This window comes from Daldinia caldariorum, assembly GCF_022478825.1.
Source record: "Daldinia caldariorum strain CBS 122874 unplaced genomic scaffold F4812scaffold_13, whole genome shotgun sequence".
In the NCBI taxonomy this organism is placed as follows: Eukaryota; Fungi; Ascomycota; class Sordariomycetes; order Xylariales; family Hypoxylaceae; genus Daldinia; species Daldinia caldariorum.
This window is the reverse complement of record NW_025953049.1, coordinates 660,813-683,599: the sequence shown is the minus strand read 5'-3', so window position 1 is coordinate 683,599 and position 22,787 is coordinate 660,813. Positions and strand designations below refer to the sequence as shown.

General features: G+C 46.1%; 6 protein-coding genes across 6 annotated transcripts; 3 read left to right on the top strand and 3 right to left on the bottom strand.

The window, feature by feature from the left end:
• The first annotated feature begins 366 nt into the window (after positions 1-366).
• F4812DRAFT_435921 (MFS general substrate transporter) lies at positions 367-2,868 on the top strand. The gene is made up of 4 exons (XM_047934802.1): positions 367-518; positions 584-923; positions 985-1,873; positions 1,940-2,868. The coding sequence occupies exons 2-4, from the start codon at positions 764-766 to the stop codon at positions 2,529-2,531; spliced, it is 1,641 nt and encodes a 546-aa protein (XP_047788420.1). The 5' UTR covers positions 367-518; positions 584-763; the 3' UTR covers positions 2,532-2,868.
• Positions 2,869-3,581: 713 nt separating this feature from the next.
• F4812DRAFT_97172 (purine and uridine phosphorylase) lies at positions 3,582-5,179 on the top strand. The gene is made up of 2 exons (XM_047939589.1): positions 3,582-4,749; positions 4,836-5,179. Exon 1 carries the CDS (start codon positions 3,773-3,775, stop codon positions 4,742-4,744), a length of 972 nt encoding a protein of 323 aa, XP_047788419.1. The 5' UTR covers positions 3,582-3,772; the 3' UTR covers positions 4,745-4,749; positions 4,836-5,179.
• A 221-nt stretch (positions 5,180-5,400) lies between these two features.
• On the bottom strand, positions 5,401-6,411 carry F4812DRAFT_461077 (uncharacterized protein; the record flags this gene model as incomplete). Its single annotated transcript, XM_047937806.1, has 2 exons — positions 5,401-5,858; positions 6,069-6,411. The coding sequence occupies 2 exons, from the start codon at positions 6,409-6,411 to the stop codon at positions 5,401-5,403; spliced, it is 801 nt and encodes a 266-aa protein (XP_047788418.1).
• Positions 6,412-7,047: 636 nt separating this feature from the next.
• F4812DRAFT_452036 (uncharacterized protein) lies at positions 7,048-8,811 on the bottom strand (the record flags this gene model as incomplete). The annotated part of the gene is made up of 1 exon (XM_047936289.1): positions 7,048-8,811. The coding sequence occupies one exon, from the start codon at positions 8,809-8,811 to the stop codon at positions 7,048-7,050; it is 1,764 nt and encodes a 587-aa protein (XP_047788417.1).
• Positions 8,812-12,435: 3,624 nt separating this feature from the next.
• On the top strand, positions 12,436-15,009 carry F4812DRAFT_435914 (glutamine synthetase). Its single transcript, XM_047934801.1, has 5 exons — positions 12,436-12,600; positions 12,699-12,731; positions 12,849-12,941; positions 13,510-14,190; positions 14,246-15,009. The coding sequence occupies exons 1-5, from the start codon at positions 12,598-12,600 to the stop codon at positions 14,522-14,524; spliced, it is 1,089 nt and encodes a 362-aa protein (XP_047788416.1). The 5' UTR covers positions 12,436-12,597; the 3' UTR covers positions 14,525-15,009.
• Positions 15,010-20,412: 5,403 nt separating this feature from the next.
• On the bottom strand, positions 20,413-22,770 carry F4812DRAFT_97032 (glycosyltransferase family 31 protein). The gene is made up of 3 exons (XM_047939588.1): positions 22,038-22,770; positions 21,271-21,945; positions 20,413-21,169 (listed from the first exon to the last, which is right to left on the bottom strand). The coding sequence occupies exons 1-3, from the start codon at positions 22,404-22,406 to the stop codon at positions 20,576-20,578; spliced, it is 1,638 nt and encodes a 545-aa protein (XP_047788415.1). The 5' UTR covers positions 22,407-22,770; the 3' UTR covers positions 20,413-20,575.
• Between the last annotated feature and the right edge of the window lie 17 nt (positions 22,771-22,787).

The window sequence follows — 22,787 nt, the reverse complement described above, 5'->3', positions numbered from 1 at the left end:
TTTACCTCTATTGACTGCTGAACAGGGGTCCTAAAATTTATCCACATGACCAATGTAAAGTAGGTCTATTATACGATCTGATCTTGGTTGATATAGATACTGTGGATAAAATCGTACAAAAAGGTATGGATTTCTTTCTGTTTTCTTTGGTAAGCAACCCCTGATATCGTGATTCTCTAGGTTTATCGAGTGTATTTGTATGGATATTTTTAAGGATCCCTGTTCAGCGGTCTATGGGACAGGCTGATAGGCAAGAAAATACGTTAGTTATGAGTCATTCTCGTCTGATCGAGACCAACATATTTTTATGTTGGTTCGATGTTTACCTCACATGTCGTGTCGAATGTCTGGGACTAACCATCCTAGCCATCTCAATTCCATACAACGGGTTCAACCGACTTCTCATTTTCGGTGTAATTCAGTATCAAAAGTCAAATTATAAAAAGATAGAATATTTACTATGAAGATGTCTTTCGCTATACAGCAATCTGAAATCCGATGTTAGGTAGGTACCTAATGTATGATACAATACATTTTATTATGTAGTATTAATAACTAATGCTTTTCGGTCAACTACCTCCAGGACGGGCCCCGCGGAATCCAAATAACTTTAGGCCTCGGCCGCGAAACCTGCGTTCTTGTCCTGATGTCACTTGACTTAGCCGGACGGCAATGCAAACTTCTACTTTACTACTGCTGAGGCACAATATTCCTCTTTCCGAGATTTTGATCTTGAAAGTAATAAGGTTTCCTCGTTTAGCAGATGCCGGCTTCTATGAACACACGGCGGTTGGAGGGAGGGTTCAAAATGAAAATATTCACTAGCGCTCGGCAGTTCCTATCAGGGACGAAGAACGATTCAAAGTCTAAACCTCCCTATCTCCTTTCGATACGATCCTCAACGACCCTAATTATACTCACCGGTTCGTGCACCTAGATACTAAGTTCAAATAAATAAACTTGCTGCTAACAGATGGCGAAAAGTGAGCTTGGCGATCTTCACCGATATTTTTTACTACGCCTTGATCGTCCCAGTCATCCCATTCTCTCTCACGGTCCAAGTTGGAATCGCCGAGGACCAAGTGCAAAGTTGGACGTCGATTCTTATAGCTTGCTACAGCGTAGCCTTGTTCATCGGCAGCCCTGCAGCTGGAATTTATGCCGACCACACGTCGTCGCGGCGATGGCCTCTGCTGCTTGGTCTAGTCGCGCTTGCTGCGTCGACTTTGCTCCTGTGTTTTGGGAATTCGATAGGTCTTCTGGTTGTGGGCCGGATCCTCCAAGGGCTTAGTGCAGCTATTGTCTGGAGTGTGGGGTGTGCGCTGCTCGTCGATACCATGAAGAGCAATGTAGGTGTCGCTATGGGGTACGTCAGCGTAGCGATGAGTGTCGGGTTGCTTATCGCCCCCGTCATTGGCGGTTCGGTTTACGCCGCAGCAGGATATTATGCTGTTTACTACATCGCCTTCGGCGTTGTTGTATTAGACGTCCTACTACGACTAGTGATGATTGAGAAAAAAGTCGCTAGACAGTGGATCGAAGAGGATGAATCATCCAGTCCTTCAGAAGCAGGGACTGGCAGGGTCGACATAGAGGCGGGCACCTCGCCCACCACCACGACGAGCCGTGAAGGCTACCAGAATTCCGTTAAAGCGAGTGAAATACATAATCCCACGGAGCCGAGTCCAACGGATTATAACCAGCTTCAACAGGGCAATAATGAAGAAAAACGGATAGAAACAGCAAGCATGACAAATCATGATTCGGCAGCACACTCAGAGGGTATCAGCATGTGGTGCGCTGCGAAAAGCCTCTTAAAATCCACGAGGTTATTCGCTGCGCTATATTGCCTTGTCGTCGAGTCTGGTCTCATGTGAGTCTGCATCATTACAGTTTCTAAGTTTATATCTAAATTACAGTCTGCGCTGACACCCGACAGGATGGGATTCGATGCTACGTTAGCTTTATTCGTTCAACGCACCTTCCAGTGGAATTCCACTGCTGCTGGAATCATGTTTCTAGCAATATTTGTCCCCGGTTTCATCTCTCCACTGGTTGGTTGGCTGGCGGATAAGTATGGTGCCAGGTGGCTGTGTGTCTTTGGGTTCTGCCTTCTAATACCACTGCTCGTATGTCTCCGTTTCGTCACGGAGAACAGTATTGGGCATAAGGTACTTCTTTGCGTTTTGCTTGCCATTTCAGGCATTGCGCTTGCATTTGCAAATGTCCCTCTTATGGCTGAGATTACCTACGTTATTGAGGCTAAGGACGCTGAGAAACCGGGAATATTTGGAGAAAAGGGTGTTTATGGGCTTGGCTACGGGCTTTTCAACATGGCTTTCTCGCTCGGGGGCGTAATAGGACCGTTATGGGCTGGTTATCTTGTGGAGTCGGCAGGATGGGGAACACTGACTTGGAGCTTTGCTGTCTGGGCAGCATCAGGGGCAGTGGTATCTTTTTTCTGGCTTGGTGATAAAGATAAAAAGACAGGGGAGACGAATACAAGCCAACAAAGGGAGGCAACAAGCTGATGATACATACCTCTTACGATTCATACGATGAAAATTTGATACGCTCGCCCACTTCACTCTGAGTTATAATTATCAATAGATGGATACCTTGAATATGTCCTCTTCACCCCAGACTTCATGCTTACAGTTTAGGACATAACGATGACCACGGCGGGAACGTTCCAGCAGCGGCTATAAGGCTAAGAATAGGATAACACAGTACAAAAGCGTATGATCAAGTGACTTCATACTCTGCCCCATAGGTGCTAGAACTAACTTTCGTCCTGTTAACCGCCAGCCTTAGGGTCCAAAAGATTTCTCTTTTCATAAGGCCTTTAGTTACGACCTATATCCGCTGTATTTACATTCATCTTTAGTACTCGAGGAGGGGAGACATCACCATGTACTTTTTCTAGACTTTGAGATATGCTCAACAAGTAAAATATTGAACCGTGACTAGTATGATGCAGTTTTTCACTTTCATCACATAAAGTGTGGAGCTGTATCCCTGCTATACGCAACTCCTATTAGGTTTAGTATGACAGCGGGGATTTTCCGTGAGATCTGTGTACGGTATAGCGTCCCAGAGTCCTCCTCTTTCTGGTTGGTTTCGTGATGACTTTCCTAAAAGCGCAATGCAGCGTTTACCAGCGCTAATGAAATCGGCAGAGCCTTTCGTAGGTAACCTACAATGCATTGGTTAAACGACATGAGCTGGATGAGATGCCGGGAGCGTTTGGCGCCTTCATGTTGTCCTAGAATACGCCTCGGACCGATAATGAAGAGCTTCAGCCTCGGAAACTCCTGGCGGCATGAGCCTCAAACTGAAATGACCAACATCTGGGGTCTTCTTGCCGACCTCCGTTGCAGGCGTCTGTAGCGAGCTATGGCGCTTGTTTTAGCCAATCAAGCAACGAACCAGCGTCGTATGAGGCCCTGATGGTGATTGGCACAGACATATACGCAGCGCATTTTATAGCATCTACCTATGAGATAAGTGTTCTGTCATAGTTCAGCTTTGCCATCAAACATTACAATGCTCATCGATCCTATTTTTAGTTGTCTGCCGCGTAGGGCTGTAATTTTGGGTATTGTACAAGATAGCCGCCGTCTTACTAGACAAGTGTACTAGGAGGTAGCCTACATACGACGATATTCTACCATTATAAAACGAAAGCTGCAACGACAACTGAGTTTTTTGCCTGGACAACCAAATTCTTCACTCTTCAACACAATACTTATACGAATACCATCTGTTCATTATGCCTCAAGCTTACGAATACACCGTTGGCTGGGTCTGTGTCTTGCAAGACGAGTATCTGGCCGCGTGTCACATGCTTGACGAGAGATACGATGGTCGTGATGTGGTAAATGAGAACGACAACAATATCTACACTTTGGGTCGCATATCTGAACATAAAGTTGTCATTACATGTCTCCCCAAAGGTCGAACTGGCATGACTGCCGCAGCTGCTGTTGCGCAGAATATGATCCGCTCTTTTCTCGCTCTAAAATTCATTTTGTTGGTGGGCACCGCCGGAGGTGCTCCAATGCCAGACAGAGACATTCGCCTCGGTGATGTGGTTGTTAGTGTACCACAGGGTCAACTAGGAGGTGTTGTGCAGTACGACTCTGGGAAGATCATACAAGGAGGTCAATTCGAACGAATCGGCCATCTGAACTCTCCCCCAACCATCTTGTTGGGGCTGCTCCAGGACATGCAGCGCCGATACAACGATCCCAGAAAGCCAGACAAGATACAGGAACACATCAAGAGAATGGATTATAAGCCTGGATTTCGGCGCCCCACAGAAGACAGACTATACCGCGCGGATTACGAGCACCAGGGTGGAAAGACATGCAGCAATTGTATCGCAGCCAAGCTCGAGCAGCGACCACCCAGGGTCAGCGACCGGGTAATCAATGTTCATTACGGGACCATTGGATCAGCCAATTCAGTTATGAAAAACCCCCAGCAAAGGGATCGACTTGCTCGAGATCCCAACCTCAAAATTTTGTGCTTTGACATGGAAGCTGCGGGCTTGATGAACACGGTCCCTACTTTAGTGATCCGAGGGATTTGCAATTACGCCGATTCACACAAGAATGATGAATGGAACAAATATGCGGCGGTCACGGCGGCCGCGTATACAAAGGAACTTCTTACTATACTGGAACCTGAAGAGGAAGCAATGCCATTTCGGGGGGGAGGAAACCCGAAGAGCAATATATAAGCTTGGTTCGTTATGTTTCATTTTGTCACCTTGATGTATACTATTATGTCTGAATATCCAATGTATTATAGAGTTCTAACAATGTTACAAGGCGAGTTTCAAGCTATAATAGAAGTTTAATGCGATAATTCGTTGTCAATAGACTCGTGAACGTAGAGAAACTGGGTCGGCTGAATCTAGGTAGTCAACTACGACTCTTGGTAAAATCGTAGTTTGGCACATTGACGGGTTTGAAATTGCCCTGCAAAAGGTATAAGGGCAAGCAGTTGAGACCCTCGATAGACCATAGATGAAAGAAATAATATAGAGCACCGTCCAATGTAGGTCGAAGTATTTTAAGGGGTAATCAGCGGAAGTTCCTCGATGAGAAATTTGCTCTTCAAGCCAAGTATGCGGTCAACAGGTATTTTCGCAACATCAAGACTTATATAGTATATAATTGGAATCTCTGCTGAAGAAAGGGGTCTGACAAAAAACATCCTTGGGGATTGCGTATATACTAACACGCTAGAATTGCCACGGTCTATCCTTCCCTCAGGTAGCTACTCAACACAGAAGGATAGTACAATCGAATATATTAGATTGGATAGTCACAGCAGATCGCTTATGTGTCGTCATACCAATAAGAGATCTCAAGCCCCTGACTTCATACCCTCTTAGATCTTTGTAAGGGGATTGGTAGGATTGCTATTAACACAACTCAACATCGCATCCTTCCTCTCCTCCTCCATCTGCGTCATGCCCCTATAATCCACGCGCCCACTCCTCAACACCACCTTCCACGTCCCACAGTTCCCTACCGCGCAGCTAGACGGTACGTCCTCGTCTGCGAAATGCTTCTTCAAAACCTCCAGCAGCGTCTCCTCCTCGCCCACCTTTAAAACTTCACTACTACTCTTCTTCGTTCCCCGAGCAGACGTGACCTCGACCTCGGACGGGTCGCCGCTCGTATCCGCGCCGAAAGCCTCGAAATACACCTCGTCCTCCCCGAGCCCGCGCGCTTTCGCCTCCCGCACGCGTACACGTGGGAGTTCCACGGCGGATCCTCGAAGATGGCCGGGATATCCATCCTCTGGCCCTTTGCGCGGTCGTATATCTTCGTCGCGACGTTTCCCTCAGAAGACATTCCCAGTAAAAAGGGTATAGCCACCGCTCTCTGTGTTTTAAACCATACAAAAACACCCTACCGTAGTCCTTCTACCTTCCTTGCCGCTACTATACATATATATTTAATTCCAAGTGGCTATCAATCAGCCCAGCCCAGCCCCACAGTCAAGGACGATACGTGGTATAAAGCTGAATTGAGCCCAGCTGCATGTCAAACATGATGCTGTGGTCCAAAAAAGATCCTTATAGTCGGCCAAAGGACATGAAATCAAGAAAAGAATCAATGCGTCGGAAACGCCACTTGGACCTGAACCACCAAGCGCCCAGACCGACAAAAACATGGTGGCTACGAAGGCGATGCCCCTCTTCGACTCGGAGACGAGCATGGGCCAGCCAATAGTGGCACCCCACTTCTTAACGTAGTTGTGGTGCTCCCAGGCCTGAGGATCGATCGGATAGGGGAGTCTGACACGAGCTGGGGACCCAATGAGGAATGTCAAGGAATAAGACGCGGTCACACCAACTAGGCCATCGGAGCCATTTGCTTGACCGCCCGACATCGGCCCTTGCTCCTCCTTAAACTCAAGTTTGTAGGTAGGGGGAAAGGTAATGTCAGCTTTGCTCAGGGCCGTGCAATGTCCAGCCAGCGGTCATTTCCGTCGTGAGCTGGCCCTGGGCGAGAAAGCGTGTAGTTCCAAAAGACAGAGATGCGCTAGTACAATCATTGTTTTTCAAATTCACGCCATGTTATCCCGCCAATAAGTCCAAAAAGCTTTTTTACAATAGCTTCGTGCTCCCATTATGGAGTGTCTTGATTCTTTTGACATCAGGATCAGGGGCAGTATTCGGTTCTTCGGAAGCCGTGCGTTTGGAGACATGTTGGTTCTCCTTGTGGTCGTTTGAAAAAAGCCTGCGCCTCGTCTCTGTCCATCTGAACCTAGTATCGGAAAGTCGTGGAACGTGGCTTCACTCTCTGTATTAGGGTCCGTACCAGAGAATGATACGGAGTGTAGGTTGGCGTCACATGATATAAAGGGGAGACCATGAATAACGTACTGTCACGTGACAGTTCTATTAAATCTCATTGGTTCCCAACATTGTGGACATCTTCCTAGCTGCTACCTGGTACACGTTATAAATAAGTACGGATGCTTACAGGTAGACATAGCAGAGAGCATCTAGCTACTGTACGTATTTTAATCATCAAATTCTTCAATTGGGTCTCCGTCGAAGTCCGGAAGTCGTCGAATATCTGTCCTTCCATCCGAAGTCCTTTTTTTAGGCCGGCCTCTCCTTTTTTTACTGTGGGAAAGAAAAGGTGACACTTCTACCGCGGCACCATTTAAACCAGCGAGCTTCCCTATGAAAGTCCTTGGCTGCACGAAGCGAAACCGTGGTTCCGATTCGATTATACTTGTTGAGCCCGCTGTCGCTATATTGCTAGGTGCCGATTCCGAGGCCGCAGTACCATGCATCGCTATTTGACTTCCATCCGAGTATCCAGAGGGAATGCTCTCATCTTGGTCCGCATTGCTAACGAATGAATTATCCCCGTAAGTGGCGAGAGTTTCAGTCGTATCGTTAGAATTCGGAGGCGTGTCAGAAGGAAGTAATTCTGCAGCAGCTTGATGTACGGCCTCCGCGAACACTTGTGCTTCTAACTCATCGCTATCACAGCTAAATGCAAATTTCATCCAAATATCGTTATCGTCTGATGATTGAGCTTTTCTCTGGTGATCCCCTGATTTTCTTTGAGGCGATAGGTGACCATTTTCATGAATTGAAGATTGTGGTTCTTGGCCATCTGTATTAGGCACGGGATCGAGGTAATTCGTGTTTATTTCTGCCTCGCTTGATATGTCGTAGCTTGGCAGTCTTCTCTGTAAATGAGAGGGTAAGCCGCTGGTTCTTGAGCTGACGGATGATATTGCGATTGGAGACTTGGCCGAGCTGCTAACAGGCTGAACTATCGGGGAGGTAGAAACCCAATTCTTCCACACTTCCTGATCTGCTTCTTGGGACGATGGAAGTGATCTCGCCGGGCGTTCAATCTCCACCTGCATGCTGTCCTGATCCTCGGAACCCGAGGGAGTCCATCGAAGTACTGTAAAACAATCAGCTCGAAGTGGGGTTGGTTCGTGAATTATCGAGGAGGAATATACGATATGGGTTGGCTCCTCGGGTGATACGGCTTTCTCAATTGGCGCAAGGTATGTGGTGCCTTGCTCTCTTGCTTTTCCATTTCGTTCATCCTTTGGTATTTGTAACGGCTGGTTGCCTTTTGGTACTACGTACGGCTGCTTGGTTTGGCTAAGCTCCGGGCTCGATGCTATATCCGATCTTCTTCGTGGTAAACTGGTTGCAGGCTGTGCCACGGGGTTGTATCTCTTTGTTCCTGACTGTGATAATGTACCAACGCTTGGAAGTATTTCTTGGCTCCCAATTTGGATCTTTAGGGGCGGTCCATTTAAGTCATAAGAAGCCCCTAACTGGGATGCGTCTGAATACTCGCGGCGCTTTCGAGTCGTATAGGCCCGAGGGTGTCCTACTTTGCTCCATCTTGAACCTGTAGACGCTTGGACCTGCCCGGGGAAAGTAATATCAATAGGTTGCTGCAGGCTTAATCCGACCCAATCTTCCTTGTCTAGTAGGCTTTTTCTTTTCTCGCGGGAGGGAACTTGATAACCCTGATCACTAGGGGAGCCCCGAAATCGCTTGCGTTTCTCCTTTAAAAGGGGACTTGAGGGTAGTTTATATGCTACACTACCTGAGCCATCTCGGCGTCCTAAGTCTCGCGAATGCTGGGCTCCAAGGAAGGATATAGATACCGGGCTGTGTGTGTGACCGCTTTTCAGGTGATTATTGCGAACCTTCGCGAAATGCTGTTTCTGTCTCGTAAGTAACTCATTGCGCTGTCTGCCCCTAGAATGGCGGGAGAGATTGCCTTCAGTCCAATTCATAACTGAGTTAAAACCTTGAATATAACTATGGTTATTAAAGGTATATCCATATCCATATCCATATGATAACATGAGAATATCGAACTAGATGTATGGGAGATAACGACAATCATGCATTATACCTTTACCCCCTTGTGGACTGTAGGATGATCGAGTGTACGTATAAGTGTAAGTGCAAGTGTACATGGACATGTATTATGAAGATGGAACTACCTAAAGTTGCCATCCATAAATGAATGGAACATATATGTAGCTGCCGTTTGTTGCTATAATTCCAAGCTAGCAACTGCTGATTATAGAGTTGACTAAGTGCCTTACTCTTTCCTCTCGCAAGCAGCAGAACCATTCGTAATTCAACCTACCTTAGGTACCTTATGTAGGTACCTCCTTAAGGCCTATACCTTAAAACCTGTAAGGTGCTTTCCTTCGTGTGCCACGCATGCTGTTGAGGTAGGTGATATCCGTGTAACTGCCTTAGGTACATAACCCCCAAGATCTGTCATCTCTTGTGTTACAGATGAGAACTTTACCTGTCTTAGGTAAATATATCTCATCATAAATAACTGGCTTCTACCACTAACTCCAATGCTTGCACTGGTGGTAATCGATTGCAGATTGGGGTCAGAAGGTCAGAAGGTCAGGACAAGCCGGGACAACCAATCTATAATTATTGTTGAAAACGGCCGTACCTACCAAGTAAGTAAGGTAGTAAAATTGATGCAGCGTCAGCTGTTTTGGGAGAATTGGAGAATGGAACAGCTGATTGAAGCCACCGCATCGAATTTGATTGCTTTGCGTAAGGGAGAAAGAGAGTTAGTTGGTTAAAGATTTAACTATGGTAAGTATAAAAAAGGGGTGTAAAAAAGACAAGTCCAGACGGAAGATGTGCAATACCAGGGTGAAAGAAAAAAGAAGACAATTCCAAAAGTATAATTCCTAGACGATCTCGAATGACAAGCAAGAACAAACGGTGAGGGATTAATAAAGTTGAAAAAAAATTCAGCGTCCAAAAATAAAGTTGGAGGGATCTAATTGCTCTCATTGCACCAATTGCAGACCTTGTTCACCCTGAATACTTACGTACTGTGTACTAGATGGAATTTAGCAATGGAAAGGTCAAGGAGCCAATCGCATGCGGACGATAACAAGGGACGCCGGCGACGACGCTAGACGCTCTGGCGTTGCACCAACCCCGCAATCTACCTTGATACAAAAAGTTTGGGGTCAACTAGGTGGTATTTTACACCTTTTTTTCATGTATATACCGACTAGGGCTGCTAGGTACTATGATATACATGAATAGGTACTTTTGATACTTGGTAAGCTGAAAGGAGGATTTCGTGGTTGGACGATGAAAGGTTCCATTGGAAAGGAATCATATCATACCTTTGCTATCCAATAGATGTAACGTGAATGCATACAGCCCTGTGGGTGTTGAAAAATCCATTTGTCAAGACTTTGAATTGGTCAATGGGGGTTTCGGTCTGGGGCCTAATGGTACATAAGTATCTAGGTACTTACATGAAGAGTTCTGAGTTGAGCGAATTACATTATACAAAATTTGCAGTTGTTACCTAATAATAGGTACCTAAGGTAAGATATCGGCTGAATTTTTATTTTTTTAGGTACTCACCTCTCAGTACATAAGATAACGATAGAATCATAACCAAACAACAAAATGGAGAAGCAAAAGTTCAAATAGACGGGAAACGAGAACTAGACCAAATTAATATAATTCAAAAGCAAGTTATTAATAAAAATGTATCTAAGTGATATTATTTACGCCTCTTGCCTCTACTTATGGACAACTGCATGCACGTATAGTTCGGGTGGTACATACTACCGAAAAAAAGAATTGGACCTTTTAATATACCGCCTCAATGCTGGTCTCCAGCTTGTCAAAACTAATAAGCAAACAAAGTACTCGAATCTAAAGTGATGCAACTCAAGACGGACTGAGTAAAAGAAATTCAAAACAGCACGAAGTACCGTAATTGATGACTCAAAACCCCAGGGTCCGAATGGCGGTCCTTAGTCTTGGCTATGTACATAATTAAGTACCTATATTCTTATATTCCCCACAGATTATTGCTTTTGTTCGTAAGAATATCCACAATATCAAATGGTTTTAGATTGAAACATAGCGGCGGCGGCAATTCGGGTTCAGAATTGTCATCGTCGTCTCCGGGTTCCAGTACGTAGTACGTACAACTCGATTATAGGTACCTAAGGTATATACGTTTTCTGAGGAAAGTCTCCAGAGGTAGTGAAGTGCACTTATGTGTACTAAGGTGACGAAATCACTCCCGTCTTTTCTACATACTTACCTAACCTAATGTACTACACAATACCTAGGTAGGTAACTAGCAACAAGGCAGTTAAGTGAATAGACATCCAAAGTTGTTAGTTACCTAGGTAACTTATTCTAATCCTTTTGTTTCAACTGCATGTCTTAGAACTCGCAACAAGTTTTGTTATGATCGACCACAAAGCTTCTCTTTTAATAAAATATACAGAAACCCTAGTGCATATGCCGCGTAGTCCGTAACTCACAACCCGTAACCCGCAGCCCGCTCCGGCACTAAGATCAGCACAATTGATCTCATATTCACAAATTCTTCAAGTTGAGAATCCAGGGCCGTAAGTACGGTGCGTTATAGATGCAAACGTTTAGTAAAAAAATAAAATTAGATTGCTCTTTGACTTCCAATGTCGAATACCTAATTGTGAAGCTAGGCTATTCATAGAGCTCGGGACCGTTCCAGATGCCCGCTCCGCAAGGGATAGGTTCAGCATGACAACATGTTGAACGCTCGAGGCGGGTTCCACGACATCGGATCCCGTGTTCCAGGCACAGGCGGTGCAGGCAACGCAGGCGGTGTTAGTTGAACCGGATAATTGCAGCGGTTGGGGGGTCGGAATGTTGGCACGAGTTCTAGAAGACCACCAAAAAAAAGGTATCAGGGGTATCAATCAATGCCCTTAGGTACCTAGATAGCTTTATCCAATCTGGTAACAGCTATAAAAATCTGACCATGGATTATCACAAGTTACCTAGGCAGCTAAGTTAGTTCAAGTTGAGATATCCGGGCTGACCTCCATAATATTGATAAGTGGTGGCGTGTAAAGTCAAGTCGCAGAGGCCTAAGATGCATAATCATGTCGGGTGCCCCCAATTCACCCCACCGCCCGTACCTAAGGTAGGTACCTAAGGGGTTAAGTCAAAGAGGGCTAATGGGAAGCGACAGATCACCGTAGGTACCTTTCAGGTGCAGTGACGGTGCACAATGGGACGGTTTTGGGGTGGGTCCCTAAGCCCCAAACTTCAGAAACCTAACCTGGCAGCCTGGCTAATAGCGTTGGCAGCTTCAACCCGATATCAGTACCCGTATACATGTATACATTCGTCATCCTAGCAACTCACGTATAATTTGGTACTGTAGATGTACCTAAGTGGTTTTCAGCGCCACGAGCTAGAACAACGCGCCTTATCTTTTACATCTGGTCTTAAGTTGTACCTGCCTTGGGTACAAAGTTAAAAGGACTGTTTGGTTGACGGAAATTTCCATATAAAAGCCTCAGTGTCCCCCCGCAGTCGACTCCTCTGATTTTCTTCTATCGCCTCCCTTTTTAAACTTCCATTCCTCTCCTTCGTCGATAAGGATACTTTCTTTCGTTCTACGTTTGTCTTTCGAGAACACACCATTTGCGAATTTGTTATCGGAAAAAGAAAAAGTAAAAAAAAAGGCTTACCTTATATCGAGTTAATACTCCAATACCGCAAAGATGGTGAGCCTTGCCCTGCATCGAAACCCCACCGACCTGCCATCCTCAGCCAATTACCCCTCAGTTTACGAGAAGATTTGCTAACAGAATCCCTCTGCTAGGCCGACAACCATTATGTCTCGTACACCGAGAATGTGAGCACGCGATTAACCCCTAAACACACGGATGGAACGCTCTATTGGCAACCAGCGTTGCGATTGCAGCTGCGGCTGTCCGCCTTAACAGCAATGGTGCTGACTTAATTGTAATAGTTGATGAAGTACATGAAGCTCGACCAGAAGGGAAACGCCATGGCGGAGTACATCTGGATCGATGCCCATGGCCATGTTCGGTCTAAGAGCAAGGTACGTAATCTACATTCTCACCACCTTATCTCGGTCGAATCACCTGTGTTCCTGTTACTTGATCCCTCGTGTGAAGCCCCTTCTCGGCGCATTGCTAGTCGTGCGCGGGAACTGGGCCGGAACCTATATACGAGTACACCCTGATATTCCTGATAAATGTCCATGAGATTCAATTCGTGGGCTGTTGTCAGTTTGGGTGGCTTTCTAGGCTCGAAGATCCCTGTTTTAGGCCCTGACGGGTTCGAACTCGATCGAGAATAGAACCGGCTTGCTCCGACCTCGCCCACTTGGCACTTGTCTGTTATCCCTCGTGTTGCCGAGAATAACCTCGACCCACACAATGCTTCGCGTTGTAATTCTTTGTCGACCGGTGCCCTTTCCGGCACACGCTTAACCGTGGCGCAAGTGGCCAAGTGGGCATTATTCGTACCCTGCGCCTAGTGGCGACCGCCATTATTATTCAGTTCCATTCGTACCGCCTCTTTCGCGCCCTTGCGCTAGTGGTTCATTCGCGTTTCGGTACTTTGTGGCTACGGGACTTGCGCTAACTGTACTCCCGCGTATCTAGACCATCACCCAGATTCCTGAGGACGGTAAATTCAAGCCTGAAGATCTCCCCGTCTGGAACTTTGACGGTTCCTCTACCGACCAGGCCCCGGGTGACAACAGCGATGTCTACCTACGACCCGTTGCTGTTTATCCCGACCCCATGCGAGGTGTTCCCAACATCCTGGTCCTTGCCGAATGCTGGAACGCCGATGGCACGCCCAACAAGTACAACCACCGCCACGAGTGCGCCAAGCTGATGGAAGCCCACGCTGAACACGTTCCGTGGTTCGGTCTCGAGCAAGAATACACTCTTTTCGATATGGAGGACAGGCCCTATGGATGGCCCAAGAACGGTTACCCTGCTCCTCAGGGACCCTACTACTGCGGTGTTGGCGCTGGCAGGGTGATGTGCCGCGACATCGTCGATGCCCACTACAAGGCCTGCCTGTACGCCGGCATTAAGATATCGGGTACTAACGCTGAAGTCATGCCCGCCCAGTGGGAGTTCCAAGTCGGCCCCTGCGAGGGAATTGAGATGGGCGACCAGCTCTGGATGGCTCGTTTCCTCCTTCACCGTGTTGCTGAAGAATTCGGCGCCAAGATTTCAGTCCAGCCTAAACCCATCCCTGGCGACTGGAACGGAGCGGGTCTCCACACCAACTTCTCCACCAAGGATATGCGTGTCGAGGGTGGCATGAAGGTAAGGCTAAAAATACTCACCGGTCGTTTGTATCATGTATTAACAAGTGATATAGCACATCGAAGAAGCCATCAAGAAGCTCGAAGGCCGACACAAGGAACACATTGCCGTCTACGGCGAAGGCAACGAGATGCGTCTGACTGGCAGACATGAGACCGGCACCATCGACCAGTTCAGCTACGGTATCGCCAACCGAGGTGCATCAATCCGCATTCCCCGAGAATGTGCCGCCAAAGGCTACGGTTATTTCGAGGACCGACGTCCGGCGTCAAACGCTGACCCGTACCAAATTACGGGCATAATAATGGAAACAATTTTTGGCGCAGCAAGCTAGGCAGGAGGATACCCCTTTGGTAGTAATGATTTTACTTTTACGCGGAGCCTTATTTCAACATAGAACGGAGTCTCGAAAGACATGAATTGATACGAATATACTTAATTTCTCACAATAACTTCAGCTGTCTGGCTCCTAGGTATTGTGTGATTTAATTACCTTGAACAGTTGAGGTAGTCTACAGACGACCGATTTTGCTGTCTAAACCTCGTGATCGAATTATGCAAACTCAGTCATAGCTACCTAAATATAATTTCTCTGCTAGGCAATTGAGTACCTAGGTACAGCAATTGAATGCAATTGCATTGAATCATCAATGCATTACGAAGCAAACTTGTAAAGCAACCATCCTTGCGAACCTCGAGCAACACATGCCAATGTACGATGTAAGGACATGGCCGAGGCTTCAATGTTTGCCAGTAAATTATCTACGTAATCGAGCATGTCTCTTTACGACTTACAGCATAAATGCAAACTTTGTTTGGTGGAATGATGCTACTGTGTAATTGATTCATTGATTCTTTTTAAGGTCTTTTAAAGGTGAAGCCTGCCTACAAGACAGGGTACGTATGATAGAGCCATGGATTGGGTAAGCAAGTGGCCAATAGGATGGCACGGTTGGGGTGTCCTGTTGCCTATTTCGTACGTGCCCGCTTGCAACCTGCGCATGCCGCTGGCAACCGATCGGCGCAGCTTGACGCGGGATCATCATATGGACCGTGCTATCTGACGTCACACAGGTTTTGCCCTCGCTTTCCCACTAACTAGGCAGCTAGGTTAACCTAGTTGTTTCGTTCAGTACTGTGTTTTGTTTGGCTTGTTACATTACCTATCCCATTAGGCACCTCCTGTTCCTAGCTTAGTGACTAGGTACCTCACTGTCGACGTATACGCCAGTATTGTTTTTTGAGATCGTGGAGATTGAGGTTGAGCTTGTCTATACGTAGATCGTCTAAGATCATTTACTTCATAGATGCCTATATGAGTTAGGAACTCTATACCTAGGTATGTAGGTATCGTGAGGGTCATCTCGATTCTCTACAGATGGGGAGTAGGTAGGTAATAGGTATCCACTTGTCTTCAGGATCCCGAGGAGGAAAGGAAAGGAATATGTGGGGACCGGTAGTATGGGTCTGTTCTAACTTCTGGGTACTGGGTGGGAAGTTCGGTGTTGACATCACGGCGGGGAGAGTTACTGCCGAAAGTGTACACGTATTGGAGCTCGAGTGTAGGTCATAGATGGAAGATTCGTTGGGAACTTTGTTACTGTAACAGGCTGACAGGTAGGTAGGTGATCGTGCAATGTAACGATGTAGTCGCATACCTCTTGACGACCAAGCCATCTGTTGTTTCACTGTCTTAAGGGGATCCGTATCAGCTTTTGTATGCACTAAGAACGATAGGCTGATATAACGAAATTAACACGGATCTAGTCCAGCTAAAAGGAGCTTTCATTTGGAACCAGAACTCATTTCACCTCTGCTTAACCCTGAATACTTGGTAGACCTATCTCTTGGTGTTGTCATAAATATGAGAAGGCATTAGTACGTTTTGGTCGTCAATGATATATACTTAGGCAGATGCTAGAACTATTGCTTGGGATTGAAAGGCACCTGTTGGGGTATTTGTCCAACACCGATTCTTTCCAAGGTCTGACTATAGGACATCACTATAGGTTCGTATACAGTTCGACCTTGGGGATCTCCGTGATGACGGGGGCTATTCCTTCTGTCACGTCGCAGAGCAAGAGGTAGGAAAACAGCTTCGTTGTTCGGCAAGGAACTCTAACTACAGTATCTTTGAAGCCAAAGCTATATACAGAACAACTCGCTTGTTCCAAGGAGTCTCAAGTGAGACTCCTGACACCTTCGCATTAGCGACCTCCTCGCGAGCTTAAGATAGCGAGGCATCCGTGGCGGTATTGCAATGATGAGGAGATTTGTCTATGCACGTACTACCTAGATCAGAACCCAGATGAAAAGTTCCGCCTATTTCGAGAGATCTATGAAGACTATCAGTCCTCGAGCTAGGTATTATTGGACATATTCTATCCAAACTAAATTAAGCAGAAGTTGTTTGAAACCTCGGGATTACCTAGACCATGCACTGTTAGAGTGACTAAAAACTTGAGTCACAAGACTACCTAAGGGGGTAATTGTTGTAACCAAAACACGATTGATATATTGACGTAGGTCTCCCGCCGTTCCAACAGTTACCGAAGTCATAGTCATAATCTAATGTCTTTCTACGAGGTAGGTAAACTAAGTCTAGGATATTTGCCAATAAGACTATATGGCTTAATCGCGTACCGGATAAACGGGATTACCCCCTTTTTTATTTTTCCCTGATTCGCAGATGTCACTTGTAACAAGATTCTATCCGTAAACTGCACGGTTGATTCTTTAGCAGGCATTTGGAGGAAGGAGATAAAGGTAAGGTATCTATCACGTGGGTTAAGGAAATCAGATAAATCAGCAATCTTTTAACAGTTATTGCCCGCTCTGGGACTTACAGAATGTCTTGCAAGTGGAAACCATAGGTACTAGTCTATAGTGCACTACAACTTGTGAGCGCGCCTATGATATATGTGATACGACTATCGTTATATTAAGAGGTGTGAAGAGGCAAAGGCAGCCCTGTGATACTGGTTGTTGGGGTACTTGGGCATCATTCTTTCTCTGGGTTCTAACAGTCTATAGCATATATATAGTGTATTTTTCTTCGTTAGTGTCATTAGGATTATCGTTAGCGAAGTCATAGGGATGCTTTGTCTTATGCGCAACTCTTGACGCTCCCGTTGGCCTTGATGCAGAACTACTGTCGATTTCTACTAATCACTAAGACATAAATCTATGGTTATTAAAGACTTGTACTGCTATGAAGCGGCTAGAGATTAGTAGTATACGAGAGACAGATAAGATTTCACTAACTGTTGCATCATCCGACGAATCTAAGCCCAGTTGGTAAGCAAGGGTACGGTTATCCAGTCAGGCTTGAACCGCCATCGCCCCTTTTTTTCCCATTGTAAGGTCGATTAGGTAGTGGCGTCAAGACAGACCAATTTCCATTCCGTCTATGCCGGTATCCAAGGTTGCGGTTGCTAGATAAATATCAACTAAATCGGTTGTCGAACGCAGTTTCATCTTGCTTTGCTGCCATGCATGAACGGTATCGGGTTTACCACGCCGGTACCGTCTTTTTGTAAGTGATTTGGTACTTTATTAGTGTCGAGGCGCCACGGCTATACGTATATCAACGAGACAAGAGCTTCTTCAGTGATAATCCTTTGCGAGGTACGCGATGCAGATGAATATACCTGCTAAGTGGACAGAAAATAGCAGGGTACTTATGGAAAATGTCACAGATAGGGCTCGTGGACGACTGGGCTTGTTTCGCATGGCATGAAGCTGGCAACCTACCTTTTTAAATACTTGATACTAAGTTACCAAGGTTGCCACAAAAAACAAGATGTGATTCTTAGATTTGTCACGGAATTGGCCAGTATATAGGATAAGTCCAAAGATACCTAGGTACATACATATGACAATATTGACAAATCATGTTAAGCAGCTGGAAAGTTCGTGGGATGCGCACCGGACTATCCGCTTGGCCTACATCGAGGGCGGCAAGACTATGCCCTTTCAGCTGGCTCACCTCATCTCAGGTGCACAGCTAATAAGGCGGCAGCTCAGGTCCCAGAATGAAATACTTCGAGAAGAATGTCGATACTTAGTATACGTACGTCAACTATGACGGATGGAAGGATAACATCGCGTGTGACAAAGGAAGAGAGACGAAAAGAGATAGAGAGGTGAACTCTGCCGAGAGATTGTCCAGAGGAGATAGCAGTTGGTTTACGGCTTCTGCTGGGTTGGAGCGCTTAAGCTACGAATAAATTGCCCGGCATGAGTCCTACGGGAGTAGATAGATAGGGCAGGACGGGACATTCATCGGATACTTCAGTCATACTCTGTGGTTGGATGTAATGCTTCTCGGTGTCTAGAGATCTAGGGATTCCAAGAGCATATTGATTGCCCACCCTAACTAACTACCACATGGTAAAGCAGCCCAGGATACCGGGGAGTTTGCCCTGCATCTCGTTTTCGATATATAAACGTACCTAATGTAGATAATAAAGCGTTCTGAATACGGTCTTATTCTATAAAACCTTTTGAGATATTTTTGGCCGACGAGCCTTCACATTCATGCCCTGAAGCGCGTTAAGGTTGATTCCACGTAGCATCCCACGTAAAGCTAATGGATTGCCCGTGGCAACGAAAGGTACCTGTCTCATAAACCTGCCTACGAATAAGCCAAATATATTTGTTTCACGCTCGTATTTGATACTAGAGCCAGAAAGGGGGCGTTAAAGCTACAGCGTTCAATACGCGAGATGCTTGAAATGAATGACCTACCAAACAATCACGACAATTGATATATTTATGTCATGGGCTCGTAGGCTACGACCTTTACTGACATTAAAAGTACCTAGGATATCAAATCGGCGAGCATGTTCGAGCATAAGAAGTTCTACTTTGCGGTGCGGTCCTAGTCGCTGATCCTCATATGGAAAAGAAGGAGGGGAAGTGTGATTATGATTATAACGCCAAAAATTGATAGAGACGGTTACAAAGACATTAGCTTGATATTTTGCTATCAAAGCACCCAAGGAAGATCCAACCTACCCTCTTCTACATTAACCGAAGCATTGGGAGCTTGGCTTGTCAAGTCTAAACCTGCCTAAGGTACCTGGGTAATAGGTAAACAATCCTCACCGTCTCCCGCCCTTAAAAATCGGTATTCCCATAGGATGCAACGAAATACTCCACGCCGGTGGATATACCTCATACACTTCATATAGAACAAGTGATAAATGCATGAATAAAATGCACATTTACATAAGACAGACGCTGAAACTATAGGCTTCTAGGTAAGTATTGTGTCTCTCATGGCGACATACCTACTATCTACGAGACTAATATAACAACAACTAACCATTAAGACAACTATTAGTTAGGCAAAGCCCAAAAAGCCCTATATCAGTTTAAGTTATATCCGAAGATTACCTGACAGACACATGGCATGGCGGGATCCAGATCTATCATCCCATCGAATAGATCCACCGCCGACTCCGCATGCCCCTCAATCCCCATCGCGTCGAAGCGGATCTAGAATCCGTAGCAGAACAAGCTAAGGTTAAACCACTAGGTTTGGGGGCCACGGTCCAAGCTAACACACCCGCACTCCGTCGTGTGAAACTCAAATAGCGGAACTTTCGTAGTGCCCCCCTCCCCTCCCCCCCTAATAATGTGTAAACGTGTGGGTGCGCCAAGACGTCGCAATACTGCCCTTAAATTATTATCGGGTTAAGCTTATTTGGACTCGCATCGCCTGGGCCAGCCAACCAGCGCGGGCGACAGTACCCGGAATGGCAAAACTGCTGGTCGACGGTGACATTTCCGTCTGTATTGAGGGTTATGGAGGGTAATAAGGGGTGGTATTCGATGGCAACTACTCAACTATACCGCTGGTTTGCATTGCTTAAGAACATTGACAGGAACTTTGGGATAAAACTAGGTGCTTTCAACGAAGACAGAGGACTGAGGAACAATTCTATTTTAGTATCCAGCGTTCAAGTATTGCCTCAAGACAACGAACAGCGGCCCCTTTTTGTCTTCCGCCAAAGTCTCCATCAAAAAGCTCGTACCGAAACGACGCCGTGCTAGCAGCTGTCTGTTGGTTCGAGACAATGGAAATATCCTCATCGAAAGCACGCAATGCCAACCTAAGCAAAAGCTTGTATGATCCTATATGCCTCGCGGATTCTATAAGGGGTGCTCCCTGAGCCCCCGCCCGCGAAAAGCCAAGAACGCCATGTTGTGATATCCTCATTCAGACCTGACCGCCGGAAACCGTCCTTATTTTATAAATGCAGGCCATGATTAAACCTCTCCGGTTCCGATCTTCTATTAATTTCGTCATATTGCAAATGTGTGGGAAATTGTTTACTCCCTTCTGATTCCAGGAGTCGTCCTTAAACGAATACGATGATCAAGGCTCTGGTGTTTTCCATGCAGGCTTCTTACACTCTCCTATCGCGTCAATCCAGTCGTTGATGCCCTTCAAGTGCCAACCACTGACCCATTTTGCCCTAGAATCGCCATTATCGGGCGGCATCTTAGGCGCACCCAATTTAAAGCTCTTCGCGGTACAACACACTTCATCGTGCCAACGGTATTGGAAGCAAGTCCGATTTCGCTTCTTCTCATTCATGGCTCTTTCCCACGCTTCCCGGGCTGCAGCATCGCTGGGTGAACTATCTTCGGCAACCTCCGTGTCGTTGGTGGTGCTTAATTCCTCTTCGCGTGTTGTTATTCCCCGTATAACCCGTCCTTCATCTGGAATATCCTGAGACTCGCAGACCTTCGCACAATTCTCCCATGATTTCCATGCCTCCTTTTCAATATCGTTCATCTCTTCTCCTTTCTTCTGTCTGTCGCGCAAATGTCCATCGGCACGTTGTTGAGCGTCGGGATCTGGGTTGAGATAGCATACATCATCTGACAAGTTATCCCAATTTTCTCGTGATACCTGCATTTTGGGTCGGATCAAGCCATCGTATAAGTCCCTTATCAAGAGAACGCGCTATGAAGCGGTTAAGTTCAAAAACGTCGTTGTGATTTACCCGAGATTAGGTAGGAGGAGTTAGGGTGATCAGTGGAGAGGTGAGATAACACAGCACTTACATCAGTCTTGCGCGTCTGTTCGAATTGCCATACGTTACTGATTTCCTCCGCATTCATGTGATGCATAGTGAAAATCGGCTCGCACCAATGACCAGGTCCATAGGGAAGTGTACTCGGCTTTTCACCGTTGATCATAGGCCAAACCTGTTGGATTTTAACCTTCTCATACTCTTCCAAGGCTTGTGCCAACATTAGGTCACCGCAACATTCATGAGCCCCCTTAACATTATACTGCTTGACCACGCCCGGGTGATATTCAATCAGGTGCCTCAATAGCGTACCGCTGAGTATATATCCAGAACCTCCATGGGCGAATGGGGTGCCTCCGATAAAGCTTCGACTGCCAAGATAGAGCTTCTCGCGAGGGTTGAGGCCAGATTGGTTCTTCAACCAATGTACAATGTTGGCCCAAAAGATATAGGTATCAGCCTCTGCGAATATGTACCAGTCTCGACCTGGGCGCATTCTCCATGTCTGTTCCATCATTGGCAGGAACTTGTACTTATCCAAATTCCACGCCTTTTGACCGTCCCTCTTCGCATCGACACATGACTTTTGCGATACGGGGCATTCCTTCTGGTCGCGGTAAAGATCGAAGTCGGCATTATGAGCCTTCGCAGATTCGTCGAACTCGGCAAGGGCATCGTGGATATGATATGGCCCAACTTGTTGTTCCTACGGTAAGATTAGTATCTCCGAATATTCCAAATCGAAACGTCGCTCTATTTTCGATACCAAGAAGAGAGCGGGATAGGTTGTTATCGCACCATGTCAGAAAAGATGAGAAAATCAGGAAGACAGGTCATGGTGGTCAGCAGGTGGACAGGCATTTTATCGAAGGTTTCTGTCGCGCCCGTCTTCATTATTAGGAGTATGCCGTCGGTATCGGGGAAGTTTTTGCAAGGACTGCTGGAATTGTAATATTGGTTGACCATTTCCTCGTTCCCTTCGAAATACAACGTGTTGTTATATACCGGGCCACCGAAGTAGCTTGTGACGCTCTTGTAATAATTACGAGCATATCCAAACGAGACCTCATTCCATTGTGAACGAACATGTATGTAGGTCGCAATTAAGGTGACGATGGTGACCCCACCGAAGACTCTAAGTCGGCGAGAACTGGGTGATACGATCATTATTACCGCGGAGATGTCGAATGTTGGAAGAGGTGTGGTATTAAGAGGGGAATTCTCGGAGCAAGTGACAAGAGGGACACATTGGTAAGGTAAGTCCCAATTTCACTTGAACAAGTTGAAGAGAATGAAGGTAGAATTTTTAGGTAAGTACTACGAGGAACGAAGAACAACAGGGTCGAGAAAAGCCCAAAAAGAAGTGTGGTCCCAGATGGGATAGAAATAATCTAGGAATCATAACCACAAGTCAAAGGAGAGAGGTTTTGAAAGAGGACAGCGCAAAAGAAAAAAAAAAGATTTAGATGTTTGGATAACTAAGGCACCTTACAAGTGGAGGTTTGCGCTTACTTACATGTGTATAAGAATGTAGTGTATGAATGTGTG